The 27777-nt window shown below is 46.4% G+C and overlaps 1 protein-coding gene across 1 annotated transcript in view; it reads right to left on the bottom strand.

The window, feature by feature from the left end:
* The window catches only part of LOC132086121 (ras GTPase-activating protein 1-like), a 126155-nt gene that overhangs the window by 14754 nt on the left and 83624 nt on the right, over positions 1 to 27777 (bottom strand). The window contains exons 20-22 of the mRNA XM_059491580.1: positions 25187 to 25273; positions 10825 to 10892; positions 2490 to 2578 (exon numbers count right to left, since the gene is read on the bottom strand). Of these exons, the coding sequence (XP_059347563.1) occupies positions 2490 to 2578; positions 10825 to 10892; positions 25187 to 25273 (244 nt within the window). The remainder of the gene's footprint in view (positions 1 to 2489; positions 2579 to 10824; positions 10893 to 25186; positions 25274 to 27777) is intronic.

Consider the following 27777-nt stretch of genomic DNA (forward strand, 5'->3'; position numbering starts at 1 on the left):
AAGTACAGGGCAAGGATGATCTCCCTGCTCCTGCTGGCCACACTATTCCTGATACAGGCCAGGATGCCATTGGCCTTCTTGGCCACCAGGGCACACTGCTGGCTCATGTTCACTTGGCTGTCCATAAGCACCCCCAGGTCCTTTTCTTGCCTGAGCACTGTCCAGCCACACTGTCCCCAGCCTATATTGTTGCAGGAGATTATTGTTGCCAAAATGCAGGACGGCACTTGGATTTATTGAACTTCATCCTGTTAGACTCTGCCCATCCATTCAACCGTTCCAAGTCTCTCTGCAGAGCCCTCCTACCTTCCAAGAGATTGACACATGATCCTAGCTTAGTGTCATCTGCAAACTTACTAATGAAAGACTCAATCCCCTCATCCATGTCATCAATAAAGATATAAAACAGAACTGGTCCCAGTACAGACCCCTCAGGGGTACCACTGGTGACTGGCCACCTGCTGGATGCAGCACTGTTCACCACCACTCTCTGGGCCTGGACATATAGTATATAAAACAACATGGATGTGGAATGTATTTCAAGGTTCTATACAGAGACATAACAATATTACTGAAAGATGTTTCCCCATTTTGACATGAAATAATCAATGGAAATGCAAAAAGACTCCCATCATCTACTTCAGGCAAATGATTCATACTTCTTGAATAGATTTTTTCTAATCACAGCTTTCTACTCTAGCATTTCTCAGTTGTCTTTTTTATATGGAGATTCCTAAAGAAAATTTACTCATTCTAGCATCACATAAATGTTTTCTTTGTGGAGAGATGGCTGCCTGCCTCTCCTCTCCCACTTTTCCAACTCTAACACTCATCTTTTTGACTAGGGGAAGACAGTAAACATGGTGGTTTTGGATTTTAGCAAAGCTTTTGATACTGTCTCTCACAGTATCTTTCTGGATAAAATGTCCAGCACACAGCTAGAAAAGTCCATAATACATTAGATGAGCAATTGCCTAATGGGCCAGGTTCAAAGGATCATAGTAAATGGGGTTATAGTGAAATCAGGCTGGCAGTCAGTCATCAGTGAGGTTCCCCAGGGCTCAATTTTAGGGACAGTGGTCTTTAATGTTTTAATAAATGAACTGGACATAGGAATCAAACATACATTAGGTTTGCTGGTGATAAAGCAGGAGGAGCTGTGGACTCCATCAAGGGTAGAGAGGCCTTACAGACTGATCTGGATAGACTAGAGAGCTGGGCAATCACCAAGCATATGAAATTTAAAAGGGCAGGTGCTGGATTCTGCACCTGGGTAATCTTTGCTATACATACAAATTGGGAGACAAAAGGTTGGAGAGCAGTCTCACAGAAAGGGACCTGGGGTCCTGGTTGAGGGCAAGTTGAATATGAATCTGCAGTGCCCTGGCAGTCAGGAGGGCCAACTGTGTCCCGGGGTGCATCAGGCAGAGCATCACCAGTTGGTCAAGGGAGGTGATTGTCCTGCTCTGCTCTGAACTGGTATGGTCCCACCTCAAGTACTGTGTGCAGTTTTGGGTGCCTCAATATAAAAAGGACATCAAACTATTAGAGGATGTCCAGAGGAGGGTAACCAAGACATTGAAAGACCTTGAAGGCAAAAGCGGCTGAGGTCACTTGGTTTGTTCAGCTTAGAAAAGGCTGAGGGGTGAGCTCATCATAGTCTACAACTTCCTCAGGGGGAGCAGTGAGATGCTGATCTCTTCTCTCTGGTGACTACCAATAGGACATGAGAAAATGGAATGAAGTTGCATCACAGGTAGTTCAGATTGAACTTTAGGAAAATATTCTTAACTGAGAGGGTGGTCAGTCACTAGTACAGCCTCCCCAAGAAAGCAGTCATGGCACCAAGCCTATCACTTCAAGGACAATATGGGTGATACCCTTAGTCATATGATTTACTTTTAAGTATTCCTGCAGGGAGCATGGAGTTGGACTTAATGATCATTATGGATCCCTTCCAACTTGAGATATTCTATGATTCTATGAATTCTAGAGTATGACTACTACCCTTTTTGACATCGACAAACAGAAAAAAAGAGTTCACATACTTCCACTGTTGTATTTGAAATTAATGTCTGAGTTTATCTGATCTCATAGCATAAAAATATGGTTGCATCACTCTATAATGCTTACTAGCATGGCCATAAATTTATCAGTTATTTTAGCATGTTGCTGCTGTTGTTCATACTTCCAGACTGAAAATCTTTATGGTAAGTACCAAATCATTCACATAAGTTTCTAGATGACTCATTGTGAAATTATTGACTCCTCTTTCTAAATCACCCATACTAGCCATACTAGGTTAAAACAATACCCTGTTGAGCTCCAACTAAAGAGGATAGAAAAAAAATGCAGGAATAAAGCTTCCTTGCTGATAAGACACCCAGGTCACACATCAAGATTTGCATAAGAATAATACAGACAAAATCTGTTTCTGTTAACATGAACATGGCAATCTTCTAGACCATTCTGTGTAAAATTATATTCACCTTAGCTCCAAATTCAACCAGATTTGCTAAATTCTGCACAGACTTGGCAACCAGCATCAGGGTTCTTGCAGCAGTAGGGGAAGGAGAATCTGATAGGAATAGAAAGTAGAAAGTTATTGACCATTTAATTTAAAACCTCTAGTAGTCACAAGAAAATTCTCTTCCACAATTTGTTATCATGGAATTCAATACTTTAAATGCTCTAAGAGAACTGCATGTGAAAAAATTTTCATGATCAAGTAAACTTTTGGTGTTTTAGCAATTATGTCCACAATAAACATCAATATGCATATCTGACACTTAATTTAAGACAATTTATAGGGTGAAGACTCCAAAGTGAATTACCTCCCCTTAGTTTTAACCACTTTGCTTTCATCAATAAGGAGAGATGAATGGGAGAAGATATAGGTGAAAAAATAACAGTTTACTAAAGATAAAACAGCAACAACAAAGATAACAGCAATAACCACTAGATACAAAGGTGCTGAGTCACATGCTTCCCCCGGGAACAGAGAAAAGAAGGTAGCAGAGAAGCCTCCTCCTCCTAAGATGGAGGCCACTGTGGCAGCCCATTGGCCCAGGGGACCAAGACAAGATGGCAGAGAAGCCACCTACTATGGATCACACAGTTGAGAGAGAACAAAGTAAAACAACACAGCAACCAAGCCTCTGCGGTTCCAGAACACTCCCCCCAAAACAGGAGAGCACGTCCAACCACTCCTTGGCACAGGGCAGGCAGTAGCAGTGAAGGTACTGTGAAATTCTCCAAAGCCCAGGATGAGCATGAGCTCCTGCGAGTTGACAAGCGGCAGACTAACAACCCATCAAGCAGCAAAGGTGTTGCAAAATCTGCTCCGAAACAGCTTCAGATTGTGAAATGCAGCTTCTCAGGTTGCCCCATTACAGCAAGGAAGTATGTTAAAAAATTTGCTCCAAAAGAAAAAGAGACCACTTTGTTTGTTTTGGTTTGGTTTTTTTTGGGTTTTTTAAATGAAAAGTTCTAACAACCCTATATAAAGCCCATAAACTTACCTTAGTGAAAGTCAAGAATATTATCTGGACTTCTAAACAGGACTAACACTTACAGATAAGCTTAAAAGGGATTACACAAATATATGGATAACAACATAATTTACAGCTGAAGAAACAGTGGTCTCAATGCAGTCCCCAAATTAGAAAATAATATAATCTGAAGATTATATAAATAATAAAGAAATTATAGGAAAGATGTGTGCTAATGTCTTTACAAACAATTCCATGGGTGAAGGTATGGGTGTTAATGTCTTTGAAATGGGTCTTAATGTCTCTACCAACTTCAAGCCACAGGTTTGTTACAGAACCCAGACAGTTTGACTCCTGAAACAGACAAGTGGGTCTGCACAAGCCTGAGTTTCTGAACTTGTGAGGAAAATGACAGGTTCAAGGGGAAATATGTCATAGGTGGTTCATGAAGGCTGTACTTTCCTAGTACCTCAGCCAATGGGGAAAGGAAGAGGGCAACATGTGGCTGGGAGTTTGGGATAAAAGGAGGCTGAGTCCTCTAAAATATCAAGAGAAAAAACCCCACAGGCATGAGCACCAGTGGACTCTCTCCCTTTATTCGAATAAAGTTGCAGGACTCCTCTGTCTCCTTTAATGGACACTGCTTTTTCATAGTGTGATTTTCCATACAAGATGGGGGCTCTTGTCCAGGATCCTTCCAACATCTGGGACCGGCACATGGCAAGAAGAGCTGGAGGCGCACCTCACCCGCTTTTTAGGTGACCAGTTCCCTTTGACGCTGGCCAGCACTGGGCAATTGATTGGATTCCTGAGACTGTCCAGGAGACAGATGAGAGGCTGACCAGGGGGGTCCATGAAGTGCCCACAGGAAAGGACTGCTGGAAATGTCACGGGTGAGTACAATGGAAACTTTGAGGAGTAAAACATGGCAGGATGCCTAGAAGGGGTTGTAAAGGAAAGTTGAGAAAGGGTCTCGACTATAGGGATGGAGATCGCAAAATACCTCCAAAGGGCCATTTGGCAGAATGTTGAGATGGTTTGCACATTCTCCCAGAGGTAGTTAAGGACATGGATGCCCAGAGGGTGCAGTAAGGGGAGTTCTCTGCCTTATCTTCAAAATTTGCAATCTAATATAGGGCCGGCTGCAGGTCTTTTGTAGTCTTGGCTTCCAAGATAGGGAAGGCAGGGAGGTATTGTTCCTACACCCCCCACCTGTCCCCTGGTCATTATGGAGCCAGGGTGAAGGATTTGCATTTGTCCGCTTACTACTTAGGACTTAAGGGGGTTTCTCTATGGTGAAGAGTGCCGAGGCCAGGCACAGAAGTGTGGGACCAGGAGCATGGGCTGGGGGCCTGTGGGGAGGTGTGGGGCCGGGCCGAAGCTGTGGGGAAGGCAGGGCTCAGCACCAGGTGACACCTGATGCCACCAACCCTGCAGGCAGGGGTTGTAGTGGCCCTCCGGCCCCTATGAGGTTGCAGGACATCTTGTCCGCCTGCCTGTCCCTGTGGCACTGCCCACCTGCTGGGACCTGGTGCTTTACAGAGCCTCTGGTGCTGGGAGAGTGGACCAGGGACCTGGACGAGTGTGCTGAGGGGATGCATCTGGACACTGCAGCAGGACAAGGACTGTGGTGTACGGTGTAAGGTAGAGTGACTGTCTTTGGTGTACACCATGAGATACAATCCGTCACCAAAGCCTGGCCTGATATAAGAACAGATTTTGTTTGGGTCCCCAGGGAGGTGAGTGATTTTGCAGAGTTTGGCAGTTGTGGGAGGGTGAGAGCCCACAGGGAATGGGAGCATGGGTTGCAGAGGTGGCAGAGTGGGCCCTTGCAGGAGTTGGTTGGAAAGGCACATCAGGTATATGTAAGAAGGGATGAGGAAAAGGTAAAGGTACAGGCAAGGATAATGGCACAGTTTTTAATCAATGTGCCATTTGTAAAAAAAAAAAAAAAAAAAAGAGAACATTAGAAATGGATTGTTAAGGGTGCCAGGATCTCCTATTGTACTGGGGGCTCACCACACTGGAACCCTTGCTAACATGCAGGGTGGGTCTGAACCGAGAAATGTGTTTCCTAGTAGACACAGGAGCCTCTCTGTCTACTTTGAATTTTATGCCAAAGAGGGTTTTTTTGATAATTCAGGGAGTAAGTGGGAAAGATGAGCCAGTGCTTTTTATTCAACCATTATTGGTCAATGTGTGAGATGGGTTTGAAAAGCATGAGTTTCTGTTTGTTCGTAGTTGTGGTTGTGGTTTGCTAGGAGGGTATTTGATGACTGAGTTGTGTTATAGATGGGTGGTGCGGTAATTGACTCTCACATATGAGGAATGGATATTATGTGTGTTACAAGAAGCTTTGTTAAGGATTAAAGTTCTTTTGATGTGTGACTGTTGTTGTAGGTTGTTTTTGGACCCCTTTTTGTCCTCCCTTTAATCCTCTCTTCTCCCCTCTGTATTGTTGCCACCAGACAACCCTAGTCGTCAGGGCTGTCAGAGACGTGGAGGGAGGGTGTGTACACATGCCCCTTGCATGAAGCATCTGAGAATGGGGGAAGCTTGTTGCTGGGGGGACTTGGCATGACACCACCTCACCTCCAATCAAGTTGCAAGAAGGTCTCCACCAATGGATGGCAAAGAAGAGTCAACTGGCAGGCTTTGGGAGGGGCTAGGGATATAGAAGGAAGATGTTTGAATATGTATGACTGCTTATGAATATGTATTTGGCTGATGCAACACCAAGGGTATAAAAGGTGGAGCCGCCATTTTGTGGATGAGCCTCTGGTGGCTGGCCACACTCCCAGTGCTGTCCCTTTCGCTTTGTGAATTATTTTTATTAGTTCTCAATAAAAGTTTTATAACTCATTCCCACTTGGGGTTTGAGTCATTTATAACAGTTGGGAATGTGGGTTAGTGTTGTGAAGGTTGATGGGGAGGCTAGGGCTGTTGTGACACTGTGTAAATTATCTGATAAAGCTTATGCTAAAATGAACCCAGAAGTGTTGTCAGTCCCAGGGAAATATGGAAAACTGGATATGGAGCCTCTCCAAATTACTCCGAGGCAACCAGGACAAGTGGTGTCTAAGAGGTAATACCCTATTTCAGGGAAAGGAAGGGGTTACAGCCTGTTATTGAGTTCCTGTTAAAGGCGGGTCTTTTGGAGCCATGTATGTTAGGTTTCCCTATAACATTTCTATCCTGTCAGTTATGAAATCAGATGGAACCTATAGAATGGTGCAGGATGTGAGAATAATGAGACTACTAAACTCAGGCACTCCATGGTCCCAGATCCTTATACCATCCTGAACAAGGTTTCCTCCTCACACTGCTACTATTCAGTACTTGATTTAAAAGATACTTTCTGGGGATGCCCACTTACAAAGCATAGTAAACAGTATTTTGCCTTTGAGTGGGAACAAAGGGGAGAAGGGAAAATAATAAAGACATGGATGATCTTTCCACAGGGATACATGGAAGCACTGGTCTTATTATTAAAATATTTTACTCCGTCCTTGGGAATTAGGTTATCGCAGTATGTGAAGGACTTGCTCTTATGAGGAGAATGGGAGGAGGTGGTAGGGGAAGCCACACTGAAATTACTTAATTTTGTGGCTGGAGGATGGGATCTTGGAGTGTCTGAAGGGAGGGCATAGGTGATGGAGTGAAAGGTTGAATGTTTGAGGCCTCTTTTGACTGAAGGCTTGTGGTGTGTTGGCCCAGAAAGGGTTCAGGGAATCTTGGAGGTGCCATTGCCCAGGACTGAAGGGGAGCTGTGACAATTTTTAGGATTAATAGGGTATTGCAGGACCTGGATTAAGGACTTTTTATTCTGTGACTTTTTAAATCCAGATAGCCCCAGTGTTGTGGTATGGACACCAGAAAGACAGCAAAACATTAGCCAGACTCATAAAAGGAATTGGAACTGTGTGTGGATGTTAAACAAGGCCGTGCCAAAGGAATTCTAGTGCTAAAATGTTTGGCCCATCGGTGAGGGGATGGCCCCATTGTTTGCTCTAAGGGTAACTGTGGCTCTGTTGTGTGCAGAATTGTGCAGCCACTGCTTTGATGGCAACTGATGGCAAGATTGTTAAAGTCTGGCATCAAGTTCTAAATGGATGACCAGCACTAGGCTGTTACAGTATGAAACCTGTTTAATAGAACAGGAGTATTTAGAATTTAGAAGCAGGGAAGGGTTTAACCCAGCCTCCTGTTTAACTGGTACAGAAGAAGGAGACCGAAAGGAAACTTGTGACTGTATCCAGGTAACAGATCTCCAGACCCGAGCTAGGGAAGATTTACAGGATATTTCTCGGCCAAATGAGGGAAAGGAGTTTATTGATGGATCTTCAAGAGTAATAGGAGGAAAATAAATTACTGGATATGCTATAGTAAAAGGAGGGGAATAAGAGGGGAAGCTACCATGCACATGGTCTGCACAGACCACAGAATTGTATGCCTTAATAAAAGCCTGAAAATTGTATCAAGGAAAGGTGGTGAATATATTTACAGATTCAAAATATGCATATGGGATGGTACATGCATTTGGAAAACTGTCAGGAAAGAGGTCTGTTAACTTGCAGGGGAAAAAAGTTCGCTCATGAGAGCTCAATTACTTGCCTGTTGGAGGTGGTGATTTTACCAAGAGGTAGAAATAATACATGTTAGGGGATATTAGGCAGGGTACTCAGAAGAGGCAATAGGTAATCAACTGGCCAATGGAGAGGTTCAGAAAGCAGCACTTCTGCCAGAGGTCTCTGGGATCCTCCCTTTGCTCCCAGTGGCTCAGCTGTTGCTGGGGGGAGGGCGGAGTTGGTGGTGGTATCTTTTCCATCAGAGGAGTTGGAGATAATTAAAAGTGGTGGAGCAAAAGAAAAAGGGGAGTATTACAATGGACAGTAAACAGCGGATGCCAGGAGTTTTGACCCTTCACATATTAAAACAACTCCATGGGGGGAGTCATTGGGGCTCTTGAGGATTGGCAGAGACCTTCCTCAAGATGTACTGCTTTGGGTCTTTTGGTTTTAGCAAAACGAGCTATTGAGGGGTACCTGGCTAAAGTTAATAGGAGATAATAACCTCCCATGGGAAGGTTTCTATGCTGGAACAGGGGAAGAGTGTGAGGAGTCCTCCTGAGGAATGGCAGAGAAAATGTGATGGACTGACCACAACCTCCATTCCCCTGTGCCACTGGGAAGCAGGGGGAAGAGAAAATAGGGAGTTGTTGTGGTTTCACCCCAGCCAGCAGCCAAGCCCCACACATCCTCGCTCACTGGCCCCACCAGTGGGATTGTGGAGAAAATCAGAAGGTTAAAAAGTTTGAAAACTTGTGAGTTGAAATAAAGACCGTTTAATAGGGAAAGCCAAAGCCATGCATACAAGCAAAGCAAAACAAGGAATTCATTCATCCCTTCCCATGGGCAGGCAGGTGCTCAGCCATCTCCAGAGAGCAGGGCTCCATCATGTGCAACGGTTACTTGGAAACACAAATGCCATCACTCCAAACATCCCCTCCCTTCTTCCTTCTTCCCTCAGCTTTATATACTGAGCATGATGTCATATGGTCTAAAATATCCCTTTGGTCAGTTTGGGTCACCTGTCCCAAGTATGTCTCCTCCCAACCTCCCATGCACCCCCAACTTCCTCACCAGTGTGGCAGTATGAAAAGCAGAAAAGGCTTTGGCTGTGTGTAAGCACTGCTCAGCAACAGCAAAAATATCTCTGTATTATCAACACTGTGTTCAATACAAATTCAAAACACAGCCCCATATCAGCCACTGGGAAGAAAACAAACTCTACCCCAGCCAAAACCAGCACAGGAGTGAAGTTGAGCCTGGGAAGAAGGAAGGGGTAGAGGGAAGGTGTTTTAAGATTTGGTTTTATTTCTCATTACCCTACTCTGATTTGATTGGTAATATATTAATTCAATTTCCCTAAGCTGAGTCTGTTTTGACCATGACAGTAATTGCTGAATGATCTCCCTATCCTGGTCTCAACTCATCAGCCTTTCAGTTATATTTTCTCTCCCCTGTCCAGCTAATAAGGGGGAGTTATAGAGAGGCTTTGGTGGGTGCCTGGCATCCAGTAAAGGTCTACCCACCACAAAGGAATACAGCAAAACTTAAAACATGGAATTCCATCAACACAGCCTTATGTCTGGTACAACAGTAACATACATACTAGCTGTTGCATCTCTAAGACCTCAACTACATCCATAAGTTAAAATGCTCAGAAACAATTCTAGGTACTTAAGCCAACTGCAGTGGAATAATCTATGCCCACATCATTCACAACAAAGCCCCATGCCAACTTTTAGATATGATCCCTGATGCATGTCAACATCCAAAGCACATCTAAGAACCATTTAGGAGAATGCTATCTGTTATCAGCCAGAACTGTACTGCAGATCAGTACTGCAATTTTGCAATCCTGTTCTAGCAAACGGGAATAGTCCCTGTCACTGCTTTATCTACTGATAGAGATGCACTCTACAAAAAGAGCATCAAAACCCAGGATCATGCTTTTGTAATGGGCCTGGCTAGGACAGAGTTGATTTTCTTCAAGGGCAGCTCATATGGAGCAGTTTCAGATTTTTGACCCAAATAGTACTGATAGCAGATTAATATTATAGCTTTTGCCAAATGATGTTTATACAGCATCAGGACTGCCTCTGTTTTTCACTCTGCTCCCCCGCAATGAATAGACTGAGGGTGAACAATAGGCTGGGATTAGACAGAACAGGGCAGGCATTTAAAGCCATGCTCAGCAATACAAGGGAAAAGAGGGAGGTTTTATGGGTGTCAGCCATCTTTTATTCAGGAATTGGCTGGGCATCAGTCTACACATGGGAGGTAGTATGATTGCCTTTGCATCACTTGTTTAGTTCTATTAAATTTATCCTTTACTTATTAAACATTTAAATATTTTTGTTTGTTTTATCTTGACCCCCAAATTTTCCTCTTTTTATTTTTTCTTTCCTCTTCTCCCATTCTACTGAGGGTGAAGAAGAAAGTGAGCAAGTGACTGTGATGCTTTATCTGCCAAACAGGGTTAACCCAAAACAGTTTTCTTTATGAAACACTTTAACATTCACCTTCTCTTTGTTTTTGTTGTTTTTTGTTTTTGTTTTACTTTACAACAAGACATTGGGAATAAACATTGTCTAATCTTTAAGCGTGAGAGCTCTATGCTGGCTGCCTTAGGGAGTAAGTAAATTAATTGATATGATTAACATGATTTCGCAGTGTTCTAATTACTTAATATTTTGCTAAATTAGGCACTAAAGCAAGTTTATGCCTATTATTATATAAAGTATGAATTCAGTCTGAAGCATAGTCACCTGAGATGATATTAAACATCCTTGGGTTCAGGATAGCAGGACAAATCAGTCGAAGAAAAACAAAGCCACTGAAATGGGAAAAAAAGAGAATTTGTATTTTGCTCAATATTAAATCTATGATAAAATTATTGTAAAATTATGTAGTCTTTAGGCATTTAAGTCAGTGTGGAAATCTTTGTGACATGATAACCAGCCTGTGCTCCATGTTTATTAATTAAAAATGTCTTGTTATGATTTCAACTATGACAAAAAACAAAATAAAACCAGACATATTGATTTCTCAATAAAGTTGAACTTCTGAAAGTACCTGGGAAAAGCTTAACTGTAAAGCCATACTGAAATCTGCAGTCTAAGACCACATTGCCTTTAAAAAGGAGGAGTACTTCATCTCCTGCCTCCTACAAGTGTTACACTGTCTACTACCACAAGTAATTCATCCTACAGCCACTCATTTCCCCAAGCCAACATAAGGAGAGCAAGAGTGCACAGTAACAATGGAACCTCTCTTTTGGCAGCAACATGGCCTTAGTTCAGCTTGAACCAATCCATCTCCTAATAATAGTATGACAGTATCCGAGAAGAATAATACTAGATCAGCTACTTTCTTCACAGAAGTAACTGCTGCTATCCAGACAATCTAGAAAGCTAGGGAAAAATACTCAGTTTGACCGCAGAACTAGGAACTTATTAAACAGAAACCTAAATTGTTGTGTTGGTTTTGCACAGTCTGGTTCTTGGTAGCAGGGGCACCACAGAGGTGGCTTCTGTGAGAAGCTGCTTGAAGCTTCTACCATGTCAGGCAGAGCCAGTCCCTGATGGCTCCAAAGATAGACATGCTGCTGGCCAAGGCTGGGCCAATCAGAGGTGGTGGTAATGCCACTGTGATGACATATTTAAGAAGAAATCTAAACAAACTTTGTGGTGCTGTTTTAATTCTAGCTGAGAAGAGGAGGAGGTGAGAACATGTGAGAAGAACAACTCTGCAGACACCAAGGTCATTGAAGAAGGAGGGGGAGGAGGTGCTCCAGGAACTGGAGCCAAAATTCCTCTGCAGGCTGTGGTGAGGACCACGGTGAAGCAGGCTGTCCCCCTGCAGCCCATGGGGATCCCTGGGGGATGCAAAGATCCACCTGTAGCCCATGGCGGAGGAGCCCACACCGGAGCGGGTGAATGCCTCGAGGAGGCTGTGATGCAGTGGGAGATCCGTGGAGAGAGGGGCCCTACTCCCAGGCTGGAGCAGCCTGTCGTTGAAGGACTGCATCCTGTCGAAGAGTGACTCACACTGCAGCAGTTTGAGGCATACTGCTGTCCGTGGGATGTACTCATGTTGCATTAGTTTTGGGAGGACTGTTACTGTTGAGATGGAGCTACGTTGGAGAAGTTCGGGGAGAACTGTCTACTGTGGAAGGGACCCCACGGCACAGCAGGGGAATGACTCCTCTCCCTGAGCAGTGAGAGAAAGCACAGGTGATAAACTGCCCAAAACTCCACTCCCTGCCTCCCTGTGCAGTCAGTGGGAAGGAAGGAGGGGTTGGAGGGAAAGGAAAGATGTTTTGAAGGGCTTATTTTACTTCTCATTATCCTGCTCTGATTTTGTTAGTAATAAATTCACTTTATATCTCTAAGTTGAGCCTGTTTTGCCCTTGATGGTAATTGATGAGTGTTTTCTCATGGTCCTTGTCTCAACTCATGAACCCCTCACAATATTTTCCCTCCTCTGTCCAGTTGCAGGGGAGGGTGAGTGAGCAGCTTTCATGGGTGCCTGGTGTCTGGCCAGTGCCAAACCACAATTGTCCTTCAGTTTAGCATGAGAAAAATCTAACTTTCTGTTGACAGTTAAAGCAAAATTAAAATAACATAAAATAAAATAAAATTAAATTAAAAAATAAAATATCCATTTCAGGTTAATCATAATTCTGGAAGACTCCTACAAAATGAAACAACATATGGACCAACTAAAGCAATCTAACTCACCTCTCATTTTGTTCAGAGTGCATGGACACTACCAGCCAACTGCTTTTCACTACAGCAATACCAAAGTTTGACCTCTTACAAAAGAGTGGAAGTCGACCTTGCATTACCTTGCTTATAAGTATACAGTGATGGCATTGTTCATTATTAATTGAAAGTGACACGTAGTAGTGAGGCTAACAAACCTTTCATGTGTCCAACACACTTGAATTCCAATATATACTGTTATAGAAGTCTCCTGTTTGTCCAAGAACCATGTATTATGGGTTGACAAAACACTCCTGGCCCAGTGTGAAACAAAAATATTTTCTATGAGATGAATTTAAAGCTATGAGGAAGTAAATAATTTTGAAGTCATGGCATGAACATCAATTTCTCCTATAGATGGTGTATTGGTTTTGCACAGCCTGGTTTTTGGTAGTGGGGGGGCCACAGAGAGATGGGTCCTGTGAGAAGCTGCTGGAAGCTTCCACCATGTCCAGTAGAGCCAGTCCCTGATGGCTCTAAAGATGGACATGCTGCTGGACAAAACTGGGACAATTAGAGAGGTTGGTAATGCCTCTGGGATGACATATTTAGGAAGAAAATCAAAACAAAGTACACACAGTTTTTCTTCAAGTCAGAGAAGAGGAGGAGGTAAGAACAGGTGAAGGAAAACAACATGGCAACGCCAAGGTCAGTGACAAAAGAGGGGTAGGAGGTGCTCCAGGTGCTGGAGCCGAGATTCCTCTGCAGGCCGTGGTGAAGACCATGGTAAAGCAGGTTGTCCCCCTGCAGCGCATGGGGATCCACGGGGGATGCAGAGATCTACCCGCAGCCCGTGGGGGAGGCACCCATGCCAGAGCAGGTGAATGCCTGGAGGAGGCTGTGCTCCAGTGGAAGACCCAGTGGAGAGAGGGGGCCCTTGCTTCCAGGCTGGAGCAGCCTGTCCTTGGAGGACTGCACCCTGGGCAAAGAGAGACCCATGTTGCAGCAGTTCTGGGAGGACTGTTTGCCCGTGGGGGGAATTCATATTGCAGCAGGTGCAGTAGGACTGCTGGTTGTGAGAGTGGACCCATGCCAGAGAAGTTCACAGAGAACTGTCTCCCATAGGAGGGACCCCATGGCCTCACAGGGGAAGGACTCCTCTCCCAGAGCAGCAGAAGAAAATCTCGGTGGTGAACTGCCCAAAACCTGCATGCCCTGTCTCCCTGTGCTGATGGTGGAAAGGAGGGAGGGTCTGGGGAGGAAAACTTGTTTTAAGGGTTTATTTTACTTCTCATTATCCTCCTCTGATTTTGTTAGTAATAAATTCACTTTGCAACCTTAAGTTGAGCCTGTTCTGCCCTTGCAATGTTTTCTCCCAGTCCTTATCTCATTCATTGTTGTGGTGTGTTGGTATGTTCTGTTTCTTCCCCCCCTTTGTTACGATGGTTCTGTCCTCCCAGTTTTCCCCACCCTAGTTTCTGTCTATTACTTAGTTGCTATGGTTGCCCCCATGTCATGTAATTTCCCCACCCTGTATCTCCTAATATGTATTATTTTCCCTCCTCCCTGGGCACAGTCAATCACTCCCCACCACTCCCAGTCTTCCAGAATGTTCCTCTCAGTGGGAGTAGTGATTGGCTGAGGTCCCGGGGCCCCTCCTTTATAATGTATCGATTAGTTCTCCCTTACAGTCTATTATGTTAAGCACGTCCCCTGACTTCCCCTGATTGGTTTTTTGTAAATCCCACCTCCAGTTACCACCTCCCTTTATAATCTCATGCCCAACTTTTTTTTCTCGCGCGGTCACTCCCTGCTGGTCGCCCCCCGGGACATTAAACTCGTTTGACCCCAGAGAGTGTCCGGCTCTTTTCTGCTCCGCCCTATTCAGCAGCTCTACCCCGAGACCTCGTCCTGCAGGCACAGCCCAAGGCTATTACTGCCGAGGGGTGCTTGAAGCTGCCAGCCCTGGGGCCTTGCCACCGGGGCTGACACCCCCTGCTGCAGTGGGACTGTTGGCCACCTTCTCAGCTAGCCAGGTCACAGGGTCTCCGGCCAGTCATCGCTGCAGATTGGCGCCCACCGCGTGGCCCTTGCTCGGACCCCGTGGACGAGGTCATCGGACCTCTGGACACTAATCTACCACCGGTCGCAGCAGGCTCCATTATAGGAGCAGCGCTCCCGGTGGACCCGGAGCTACAACTCCTCTCACCCAAGGAGAGCTCCGAGGGCGGAGTTCTGCCTCTACCGGATCTTCTTTTCGCCGTTCGTCTGATTGGTAAGCCCCTGCCTTGGGGGTCTTCCCTCCCACCTTTTTAATCTTCCCGGGACCTGAGCCCTGCTTTGGGGACAGCTCCCAACCCCTCTTTTCCTTCACTTTCCTGCTGTCTTGCTGTTGGGGGCTCATGCCTGCTCTGGGACCAGTCTTCTAGGCAAGCGGCAGCGTGGGAGCGGGCGGACGGGCAGTTCTTGTTTTAGTTGTTTTTTTTACTTCGGTTTAGGCAGTCAGTGTCATCAGAGGAGTGCTCTTTTCTTTACTTTCTCTGTCGTTTTCTTTTAATTTACGCGATGGGTGCGCGTCAGAGCTCCCCTCTAAAAAGAGCCTTTCACCAGGTTAGAAGTTTGTTGCTTGGGGGAGGTTTAGATCCCCCGAAGGTTGCTTTAAAGAGTTTAGTAAAGTGGATTTTTTCTCAGTTCCCCAACACTACCCCAGAGCAAATTAGAGACCCTCTCTATTGGAAAGCTGTTTTAGCAAAATTAGATCAAGAGGTCAGCTCTGGGGAGGCAAAGCTTTACCCGGCCGCTTACTGGGCGGGTAAAGTTTTGCAATTGTTGTCTCAGCAGAGGGAACTGCGAAAAAATTCATCAGTGTCGCGGTTGAATCCCAGTTCCCCCGGTTCTGTTGTCCCTACCCCGTCTACCTCACCCCGTGTCCCTCGGTCGGAGCCCTTGAGGGGGGTCCTCAAGGCCAACCCACAGCAGAGGCTCCATCTTCCCTCTGCCCCCTCTCGATCGGTCCGACCTGGCCCTCCAAAAGGAGGACTCCGAGGAGATCCTGGCCAGACTCCTCGGAGCAGGTTTTCCTACCCCTTTTCCCAACCTCCCCAGTACCCGGTTGACGTTCCCAAGAGTGTTCTGTTTAATGTCCCCCCGGTTAATGTCCCACCGCCTCCACAAGATGGCTCCTATGGAGCCCAAGATGGGGGCGGCCACGTGCATTTTCCCGCCGATTTTTCTTCTCCTTCCCATAATCCCTTCACCCCTCAGTCAAATCCTTTCCTATCCCAAGATCCACCCTTTCCTCCCCTGCCTCCACCCTCTGTTCCTCCCTGCGCTCCACCCCTCAATAGCTCCTCCTTCACCCTGCCTCCTGTCTCCGCCCCGCCTCCGGACTCCACTTTGGAGGCGGAGAAAACCCAGCTGCCACCTCCAGTTCCACCATGCCCATCAGCTGGCCCCTCCCAGATGCCAGGCCCCGCCTCTGCCTCCCTCCTTTCCGGTTCCCACGCCTTCCCTTCCGGTTCCCACGCTTTGTGTTCCGGGGGGGGGGGTGTGGGTAACTGGAAGCCAGGGCGAGCCCCTGTTTTTGAAGCTGCCCCGGTTACCTACCGCCTGAGCGGGGAGGGGAGCTCCCAGGCTCAGTGGGTGCCAATTGCACAAGATCGGATCAAAGATCTGTGCAAGGCCCAGAGAGAGTACTCCCGGGAATCGGAGTATTTCCGGGGACTTCTCTGTTCGGCCCTTGCACCGGGAGATCTGATCCCTGCTGACCTGAGAGCTCTCTTTTCCAGCCTTTTAGGACCTATGGAGTTTAGGGCCTGGGCGGTAGAGTGGGGGAGGGAAGTCGCGGAAGTTCTCCCAGCTCTCTGGGAGAACCAAGCGACTGCACATGACGCAGATGGCCAACTGATATCCACGAATCATCTGGTGGGTACAGGGGCATGGGCCAGTGGGGCGATTCAGGCGCGGGTGCTCTTCCCGACGCAGATCACCGAGTCCTGTCGGGCTGCAGAGAGGGCCTTTTTCAAGCTCCCAGCGGTCTTCTCTCAGCAAGACGAGGAAGAGCCCCAGCAGGGGCCACACGAGTCCTATTTACGTTTTTTAGAAAGACTTTACAGATACGTGGAGACTCAAGCTTCCGAGGAGGGAGAAAGAGAAAACCTGTTGCGGCGGATGGCGTTCAAGAACGCAAACTCTGAATGCCGGAGAGCCATCCGAACCCTCCCCCGTAGTCCACGACCTACCATCGAGCAAATGATGGAGGTCGTGGCACGAGAAGTCCCACTGCCAGGAGCGCCTGACTCCAAGCTGAAGAACAAGAGGAACTCAGTGGCGTTCGCGTCGACCTCCAGCGCCGATGAGGAGGATTACAGCGCGGCAGCAGCTGGAACGTCTACCCCAGGAGCTGCAAGGAGACATCCAGAGACCCACCCGTGTCATCTATGTGGAAAAACGGGGCACTGGATGCCTGACTGCCCACTGCGGCAAGAATTTTTAACATTTAAAAGGAAGGAGTGTCCTGCTGGGAAGCAGGAAGTAAAACAACAAAAAAACTAGAAAGCGAGCGCAGCCCCTCCCTGCGCCATGATACAAATAAGGCGGGCAAGGTTGCACCAGGCAGGGAGGAGGGAACAGGGAGAAGCCCGCCACATGCCTCTACTGGACTTGACTTTTCCTTACCGGACTTGACTTACTGTACCTGTTGGCTTCAGCCTCAACCTGCTTTAACCACCACCTCTTCGTTTTCTCCCTTTAGGCTGCAGCTGACCCGCGAAATACATCTCCCGGACACTGATTTCCACCTGGTGACTGCCGACATTCAACATCCCGGCAGCTGGAGGAGACTTGGACGTAGCAGGTGGATCATTGTTGGGGACACCAAACACACACCATTCAATCTTCACATAGTCCCGGGGTTAGTAACAACTGACCGGGACAGATTTGCATTAGGGCTGTACTGCGTCCAGCCCCCGCTTTCTCTCCCCAAGGGCCAAATCATCGCCCAAGCCATTCCAGTGCCGGAGGAGGTACAGGATTCCCAGTCATCTAAGGGGTCCTCACCTCCAACGGTTGCTTGGGCCCAAGTTGTGGGAAGAGAAAAGCCCAGGCTGACATGTCAACTGTCCCTGGGCTCAGACCGTAAAATCGTGCGGGGGTTACTGGACACAGGGGCAGATGTGACGATCATTCCCTCTAGGGATTGGCCGTCACATTGGGATTTGCAAAACGCAGCCGGACACATACAAGGTGTAGGGGGTCTAAAATTGGCGAAGCAGTCAAAGAGCATTGTACAAATTACGGGGCCAGATGGGCAATTGGCTTCTGTACGCCCATTTGTTTTAGATTACACCGAGCCCCTGTGGGGAAGGGACCTGCTAGCCCAATGGGGAGCCAGAATTGACCTCCCAAAGGCTCCCCAGGTTTTTCGGGCAGTGGCCACTGAGGAGCGCCCTACCTGGAAGCTGGACTGGCGATCAGATGAGCCAGTACAGGTAGTGCAGTGGCCACTTAATAAACAAAAATTGAAGGCGCTCAATGAGCTCGTTCAGGAGCAGCTGCTCAAAGGCAACCTGGTGGAGACCATGTCACCTTGGAACTCCCCAGTGTTTGTTATCAAAAAACCTAATAAAGACAAGTGGCGGCTCCTGACCGATCTCCGCCAAATTAATGAACAAATAATTGACATGGGTCCCCTCCAACCAGGGATGCCATCCCCTACAATGCTCCCCCAAAATTGGAATTTGGCTATAATCAACATAAAAGATTGTTTTTTCCAAATTCCTCTGCATCCTGATGATGCCCCGCGTTTTGCGTTCACGGTTCCCTCCATCAACCGTGAGTCCCCGGCCAAGCGCTATCACTGGAGAGTTCTTCCGCAAGGATTAAAGAATAGTCCTGTGATCTGCCAGTGGTATGTTGCTTCGCTGCTGTCTCCTGTCCGTACAGCCCTCGGGGATGTCGTCCTGTTACATCACTATATGGATGACATCCTCATCTGTGCCCCAACAGATGATCTACTTGCCCATGCGCTTGACCTGACAACCAGTGCGTTGGTTGCTGCAGGGTTCGAGCTCCAAGCAGAAAAAATTCAAAGGATGCCACCTTGGAGGTACCTGGGCCTTGAAATCACCAAGCGGACCATTGTTCCGCAGAAATTGGCCATCCGGACGAAAGTCCAGACCCTAGCGGATGTTCACCAACTGTGTGGGTCTTTAAATTGGGTGAGACCCTGGTTAGGTATACCAACAGAAGACCTAGCCCCCCTTTTCAATTTATTGAAAGGGGGAGAGGAGCTGAGTTCTCCTAGGGAACTCACCCCAGAGGCTCAGGTAGCCCTGGAGAAGGTTCAGAAAATCATTTCGGCCAGGCAGGCCCACCGCTACCATCCGGGCCTGCCATTTAAATTCATTATTCTGGGGAAGCTGCCACATCTTCACGGCTTGATCCATCAGTGGGACAAGAGTTTAAAGGACCAGGGTCTGGGCGACCCCCTCTTAATCATAGAGTGGGTGTTCCTCAGCCACCACAGGTCCAAAAGGATGACAAGGCCACAAGAGCTGATGGCCGAACTGATCCGAAAGGCAAGATCTCGGATCAGGGAGCTGGCAGGCTGTGATTTTGCATGCATTCACCTTCCAATTCAATTGGTTTCGGGCCAACTCAAATTAAAGACCTTTAATGAACTGCTGGAAACCAATGAAATGCTTCAATTCGCATTAGACAGCTACACTGGCCGCGTTGCGGTCGATCGGCCGGCCCATAAACTTTTTAATTCGGAGTTTAAATTATCAATCAAGGGAATTCAGAGTAAGAAGCCTCTAGATGCTCTGACAATATTTACCGACGCGTCCGGGGCGTCCCACAAGTCTGTAATGACTTGGAGGGATCCTCAGACTCAGCGGTGGAAGGCTGATGTTGCCATTGTGGAGGCCTCTCCACAAGTAGCTGAATTAGACGCAGTCGTCCGAGCATTTGAGAGGTTTCCTGGTCCCTTCAATTTGGTCACAGATTCCGCATATGTGGCTGGTGTAGTATCTAGAGCGGAATCAGCAGTTCTGCAGGAGGTCTCTAACCAAAAATTGTTTAATTTGCTCTCAAAACTCGTAGAATTAGTCTCCCACCGAGAGCATCCGTTTTTTATAATGCATGTAAGATCACACACTGATCTGCCAGGGTTCATCGCTGAGGGCAACCGTCGGGCTGATTCTTTGGCTGCGGCTGCTGTCACGGTGGGCCCGCTCCCAGATGTGTTTGGCCAGGCTAAGATCAGCCATCAGCTCTTTCACCAAAATGCACCAGGCCTGGTCAGGCAATTCCATCTCACGCAGGATCAGGCCAAGGCGATTGTGGCCACATGTCCCCAATGCCAAGCCCATCAAATGCCTACCATCGCAGCTGGGGCAAACCCCAGGGGCTTGGCGAGCTGTGAAGTGTGGCAGATGGATGTGACACACATCCCATCCTTTGGGAGGTTGTGTTACGTCCATGTCTCCATCGATACCTTCTCAGGAGCTATCTTTGCCTCTGCCCACACAGGTGAGAGGGCGGCGGATGTCCAGAAGCACTTGCTTCTGGCATTCGCTGTCCTGGGCATCCCTAGGGCTTTAAAAACTGACAACGGCCCAGCGTATACCTCCAAGGAGCTGCGGAGCTTCCTGCAACAATGGGGAATAGAGCATAAGACCGGCATCCCCTATTCCCCGACAGGCCAAGCCATGGTGGAGAGGGCCCACCAGAGCCTGAAAAGGATCTTGGAGAAACAACGTGCGGCAGTGAAGGTGGAGACCCCCCACGTCCGGTTGTCGAGAGCTTTGTACACCTTAAACTTCCTAAACTGTTCTTTTGACAACCTGAATCCTCCAGTTGTCCGGCACTTCGGCAGTCACCAACAGCTGCAGCCGAAGGCCAGGCCTCCGGTTCTGATAAGGGATCCGGAGACCTGGCGGATGGAAGGGCCATATGACCTGGTTACCTGGGGGAGGGGATACGCTTGCGTGTCCACTCCCTCAGGGCCGAAATGGATACCATCAAAATGGGTCAAGCCCTTCCTCCCCAAGCAGGCAAAAACATCCGAGACTGTGCCACAGGTGCAGGAGGCATGTTGGCGGCGGAGGAGGAAACCTCCCACTTTCTCTCACCTTTATTTTCTCCACAGGTTCCCTCCGACCGGGTCCCTTTCCTCTCCACCATTGATTCGCGCCCCTTTTCGAGTCGTTCTTGATTCCCGACCTTCCTCCCCTGTCTCAGATTCTTCCCCCGAACTTAATTTACTTTTTGAGACAGAACCATCTCTTTAAGAAAATATTTAAGTTATAACCATGCTTGTTTTGTTTTTTCAGTTTGTCTCCCTTTGCCTGGCCCACACCACGCCAGAATGGCCCAGCTCAGCCCTCAACTGTGGCAGCGCCCAAGCGCTCCTTTACATCTCCTGATTTTCTGCCTCCTCCTTCCACCCTGGGCAGCGTGGATCGTCCCTCAGCCAAAGGTGAATGTCTGGCGTACCTTGGCTCAGGCGTTAGGGCAAGATCATATCTGCCTCGACGCAGCATCAGCAGAGGACCCGATGTCGTCGTGCCTTGTGGGGATCCCTTTCTCTCCAGGTGAATTCCCCTCCGCTTTTCAGTCAGCCCTTTCCCCGATTTTGGCACGGAGTCTTACTATCCTTCCTAGTTTTGATTCCAGCAACGCTTGGAGAGACGGAGTGGTAAAGCTGGATCCTTTGCCCTCCGAGCCCACTGAACTCCACCTGCTCGGTTCCGCCAATTCCTCTATTTGTTTTCAATTTGAGTATACCTTTTCCTCTATTGAGAAGGGCAGTGAGGTGGTGCAACAGAATAAAGCTGAATATCAAGCCTACCAGTGGTGCAAGGCCATTTTAAAGATCAGCGGCCCCACCACCACGGGCCGCACCCCATACGCCCTTCCCAGGGGAGCATTCTTAATTTGTGGCGACCGAGCGTGGGCAGGCATCCCCTCTGGTCTGATCGGAGGGCCGTGCACATTAGGCAAGCTGACGCTGTTTACCCCCAACATGACTCAAATTGTGAATTGGAAGAAGACTAACATCACAGCAGAATTGGCCAGGTCCAAAAGAGATCTTAAAGATCTCCCAGAAGACTGTGATGATGAAATTACACATTGGTCCCATTCCAAAACCGTCGCTTTTACCATTCTGTTGCCGTGGGTATCAGTGGCGAAGTCTCTAGGTGAATTGGGCCGCCTAGAGTGTTGGGTGGTTAAGCAAGCCAATTTGACTTCGGCTGCTATATACGACCTCCTCACAGACGAGGAAATAACAAGGAAGGCGACACTCCAGAACAGGGCAGCAATAGATTTCCTATTGCTGCTCCATCATCATCAATGTGAGGAGTTTGAGGGCCTCTGCTGCATGAATTTGTCATCAAGAGCTGAGAACGTCAGACACACCATCCTGAAGATGAAAGACCAAGTCCATCGGATGGAGCAAGAAACATCAGATTGGCTGAGGGACATTTTTAAGGGCTGGGGCTTGGGCAGTTGGGCCAGTTCTGTTCTAGAATCGGTTATGAAAGTTGTTTTAGTTTTATTTTTACTTTTGATTTGCTTTTCGCTGGTCCGTGGGCTGGTCCAAAGACTTGTTAATAAGATCACAGCTCCAAGTGTCAACCAGGTGGTAGCGGGAGAATCTGCAGAGGGAGACACCTATCCTTCGGAGGCAGAGGAAACCGCAGATGAAGAAGAGCTCGCTGCGCCTCCCTTATACCACCAGGAGCTGTGTTTCGAAGAAGAAGACGCCTGGACTGATCAGCCCCGGAATCCAGCCTTTTGAACCTTTTAGTACAGATTTTTCCGTTCTTTTCAATTTTATTTAACAAAAAACGGGGAGATGTTGTGGTGTGTTGGTATGTTCTGTTTCTTCCCCCCCTTTGTTACGATGGTTCTGTCCTCCCAGTTTTCCCCACCCTAGTTTCTGTCTATTACTTAGTTGCTATGGTTGCCCCCATGTCATGTAATTTCCCCACCCTGTATCTCCTAATATGTATTATTTTCCCTCCTCCCTGGGCACAGTCAATCACTCCCCACCACTCCCAGTCTTCCAGAATGTTCCTCTCAGTGGGAGTAGTGATTGGCTGAGGTCCCGGGGCCCCTCCTTTATAATGTATCGATTAGTTCTCCCTTACAGTCTATTATGTTAAGCACGTCCCCTGACTTCCCCTGATTGGTTTTTTGTAAATCCCACCTCCAGTTACCACCTCCCTTTATAATCTCATGCCCAACTTTTTTTTCTCGCGCGGTCACTCCCTGCTGGTCGCCCCCCGGGACATTAAACTCGTTTGACCCCAGAGAGTGTCCGGCTCTTTTCTGCTCCGCCCTATTCAGCAGCTCTACCCCGAGACCTCGTCCTGCAGGCACAGCCCAAGGCTATTACTGCCGAGGGGTGCTTGAAGCTGCCAGCCCTGGGGCCTTGCCACCGGGGCTGACACCCCCTGCTGCAGTGGGACTGTTGGCCACCTTCTCAGCTAGCCAGGTCACAGGGTCTCCGGCCAGTCATCGCTGCAATTCATGAACCCTTTTTTCATTTTTTTTTCTCTCCTCTGCCCAGCTGTGGAAGGGGAGGGTGAACGAGTGACTCTTGTGGGTACCTGGCATTGGGCCAGCTTCAAACAACAACAAATGGTCTAAGGACAATTGAGGTATGAACCCAAGATGGACCTTGCAGACAGAAAATTTGCTGCTTCTTACACTAGTCAAGCTGACTAAATTAGGAATAAGTCAATACCTATGTATGGTCTTTTACAAAGAAACAGAAATGGCAGTACTTTCTGAATTTTACAGAAGACAAGCTACCCAGGCACTTAAAAACTATCCACCTGTCTTTGAATATGTAATTATTCCTGGACCAAAACCAGTGCAGTAAAAGATAACATTCTTCACTGGAGGCTGCAAAAATCCCCACAAAACTCTACTCTAGAGACAAGTCACAAGTATCCACTTATGAAAAGAGAAAGGGACCCAATATTTATAGTACCCAGCAGAGATCCCAGAAAAATTCTCAGTGTAAGCTGTATCACTTAAGGAAAGCCACATGGTGCTCTCTGGAGATGGGAAGAAACAGGAAGAGACATGGTATTTGCTTCTAAGTTCTATATGCTTGCAATAGACTAGCCCAAACACTTTTGATGAGAGCAGCCTCAATTTGAAGGCAAAACTCCGGCAGAACACTGTTGGTAGGCACTTTACTGAAGATTTTTCTTCATTAAAATCTTGAGTCACTATTGTTAGGAACACTAAATGACAGGAAAATAAGCATGGAAGGTACTGTACTAAGTACACTAACATTAACTGAAACTCTGGGGAAGGAAGGGTTCCCATATCTTCATTTCTGTCTCCAGCCACAGTGATAAACAAGAGCCAATGACAAATCATCTGGAAGACACTGTTCAATGGGAGATTAACCTCAGTAAACCAGATCAGTTCCAGATATTGGGTCTATTAGAAAGCTAGGCTTGCCAAAAAAAAAAAAAAAAACGGTAATGTAAATGTAGAAAAGATGTGGCTTTGAAACCTTTAAATCTCCAGTAACGTTTAGAGCAAGTGTCAAGACCTCATTTTTGTCAAAAGGTGTTTTTTTTTTACCTGCACTAGCAACTGGTAGTGTGCAAGAAAGAACAATTTATTCAATTGATTTATGAATGCAGACTGGAGTTTTTGTACTCAGTGCCAGTTCAAAGGAGTCAGGTTCAGTAGCTTGCAACATTTTAAAGAGACTGGAATGTTTTAACATGATTGGGCTGGAGCAGTGAAATAAAACTGGGACAGCATAAAAGTATGCATTTTCCAAAATGAATGCTGATTCCAAGTGATCAGCACAGGAAGCCTTCATTGAAGCAGAAAACTATATATTCCAGTGCAGAAAGTACCTCAATGAAATCTAATGACAGTCCAATCACCTTTCTGAGAAGGTATTAGTTTCCTTAACATGTTATGTCTGCACTTTAAAGGACACTTAGCATGTGTAAGATTTTTCCAGTAATTAACACCCACTACATAAGAGTCACTGGATAAGGCACAGTCTTCCCAGATGGCATGACAGGAACATAATCATTAGAGGATATAAAAGGTTAACTATTACTTTGAGAAAACTTCTCTTTCCCAAGATCTTAGATTAAATAAATTAACAAAATACAAGTAAATCAAAAGTCAAAGCTATTAAGTATAGCTATACTGACCTCTATACTAGACAGTTAGAAATTCTCCAACATGACTAAGAATCTAGCAGATCCTTGAGATATCATGCCCCAGTATCACAATAATTTTAATTATTCTTGCAATCTATATAAATACTAAAAACTGTTGTTGCTAAAAGAAAAAAATTGATAAGCACACTGAAGCATGACAGTAATAAGACAAAAAAATTATTTTCAGCATAAAATGACAAGTAACTTACCTAACAACTCTTGTTCTCATTGTCGTATTAGCTGGCCACTTGTTTTGAACAGACTTCTGCAAGCATCCATAAATATATCTCAATGTCCTGTAAAATTAATAACGGATGAATAATTTAATTTACAAATTTTAATGAGTAAAAAAAGCTGGTCAGAAAGCATCTAGTCCAATCTCCTCCAATTCAGACATAAGCTGTAACTTAATTAGAAATCTGCTATAAAAGTCCATTTACAAATGGCAAAGAAAGTCCTTGACTAATGCACTACTCTATTTTTGAAGGTAAAATTCTGATAAATCATGTATGCATTATATGTTTTATAATACTTTTTTCCTATTTCCCTAGTGTGAAAAATGCATGTATTTCATGATTGGCTTTTAGCAAATATTAAAATTAATATTATATGTGTTGTGTTAGAAAGTAATGCTGTATTAATTCTCTTAAGTAGTGTATTAAATATACTTTTAGGTTACAAAAACTGTTAGAATAGAAACGATGCTATGTAAGATATTTTTTTAAAAGAAAGGACTTGCAGCAAGATAGCAGCCACAGGACACCTAAATCTTTCAGAGAAAAAGAATTTATTGCCTTCTTATCAGAAGAAACTAACTTCTTCCCGCCTCGAAGGTGCTGTTAGAATTCAAAGGAAGAAATTGACACTGACCAGACAGAATCCTGTATTTGAATGGAATTTATGCATCATGTATGAAGTATATGACTATGCAACAGGCTATTACTTTTAAGGGTTAATCCTCTGTTAACGGGGGTCCTTTTTCGAGCTCGTGCTGCCCTGAAAAAGGTACCCGGACGTCCGTAACTCTTTGTACTTGTTGTCTCATATTGTCCTAATTCAAATTGTCTAAATTATTATTGCTCCAATTGTATTACTATATTTATAACCATTTTATTACTATTAAACTTTTAAAATTTTAAAAACAAGTGATTGGCAGTTTTCACACCTAGGTAGCATTTCAATTTTTTTTTTTTAAAGTTTGGTTTGCTGGCTTTTTTCCTTGATTTTTTTCCACTTTTAAACTGAATGAATGATAATTTGTGCATCCATAACTAGAGGTCAGGTTTTTAAAAGTAGTTATGTAATAGTCTTCTCCTATTAAAAAAATAGGAGCCCTCTGTTGTATTTCAGAAAATGTTGAGATGCACCATATACTTAACAGGATGAAGCTTTTAATACTAAGTATGCTGGTTTTATATTATTTGATTTTTGATGAAGAGGGAAAAAGTCAGCCAAGGAAGTGATTCTCTGTGAGGAGCTGCTAGCAGCTTCCTCCGTGCCTAGCAAAACCAATTGCTGGCTAGCTCTCAGAATTGGCACACTGCTAAGCCAATTAGAAAAGCTGGAAACGCCTCTCTGATGACATTTAAGAACGAAAAAAACGCGGAAGTGCTCTAGCTCACTGCAGAGAGGTGGGGGGGTAGGCCGGGCCCCCTTCCTGGTGGGGCCAGCTAGGGTCCCTTTCCAGCGGGGGCCGCCGGGCCATGCTGCGAGGGGCCATTACAGCGCCGCGAGCAACCATGGGGCCGGGGCAGCGCCGTGCGGCTGCGCCTTTCTCGGAATAGCTCACAATGGACTTTATTTACTTAGCCGCTTTTAACCAGCCATGCTGCGGACAGAAAGACAAAAGCGGCGGCAGCAGCTTTTCTTTTTTCGGTGTGCCGCATGAAGAAAAGGCGTGGAGTTGTTGTAGTGTGTTCATTAAGTTCATTTAATTCCTCCCCCATTTTATGTATCTGCTCCCCCCCATTTTGTGTAAAATGGTTCTGCCGTCCTCAGTTTTCCCACCACAGCCCTGCCAGTTCTATTGTCAATCTGTTAGGTTATATAATTCCTCCTCCCCTTTTTCCCTTATATGTATGCTTTTTCTCCTCCCTGGGCCAAGTCAATCACCCCCCACTCCACCTAGTATTCCAGAAGCTTCTCCTCTTTGGGGGTTGTGGTTGGCTGTGGTCCCGGGGCCCCTCCCATACCTGGTACCTATTGGGCTCTCCACTATGTCATTTGTATTAAGTTCATCCCCTCTTCTCCCCCTATTGGTCTTCTGTAAACCCCTCCCGGGTCCACTCCTTCCCTTTATAACCCCTAAGCACCCTTTGTTCTTGGTCATTCGCTGGGACATCGTGGGCTTTCCAATAAACCAAGTTTAGCCCCCCCGGCAAGTGTCCAGCTCATTCCTTCTTGTCGTTTAGCAGCGATCCAGTCCGCAACCAGCACAGCCCGAGGCCTTACGACGCCGAGGGGTGCTGGCAGGTTATGCAGCGAGGTGTCAGCCTTAACCTCAGCTAGCTGGACTCTGACCTTCTCTGCTCTAGAAGGCTAGATACACGTCGCTGCATGGAGTGGAGCTGGCAGCCAGCGAGGCTTGCCCAGTGCCGGCGGAGACCGTGTGACCAATAGAGAGAAGCACGGCGAGCAATTCCCCGATTGTGGAGCTTAGACAAAATCAACCTTTCAGCGCTGCAGAGCTCTATAAAAACTGTTTCAATTGATAGAACTTGAAAACAAAGGAACCTACAGATACCAATTCTCTCCCGAGTCAGAGAAAAGGAAAAAGTGAGGACATGTGAGGAGAAAAATA

This window comes from Ammospiza nelsoni, chromosome W, assembly GCF_027579445.1.
Source record: "Ammospiza nelsoni isolate bAmmNel1 chromosome W, bAmmNel1.pri, whole genome shotgun sequence".
NCBI lineage: Eukaryota > Metazoa > Chordata > Aves > Passeriformes > Passerellidae > Ammospiza > Ammospiza nelsoni.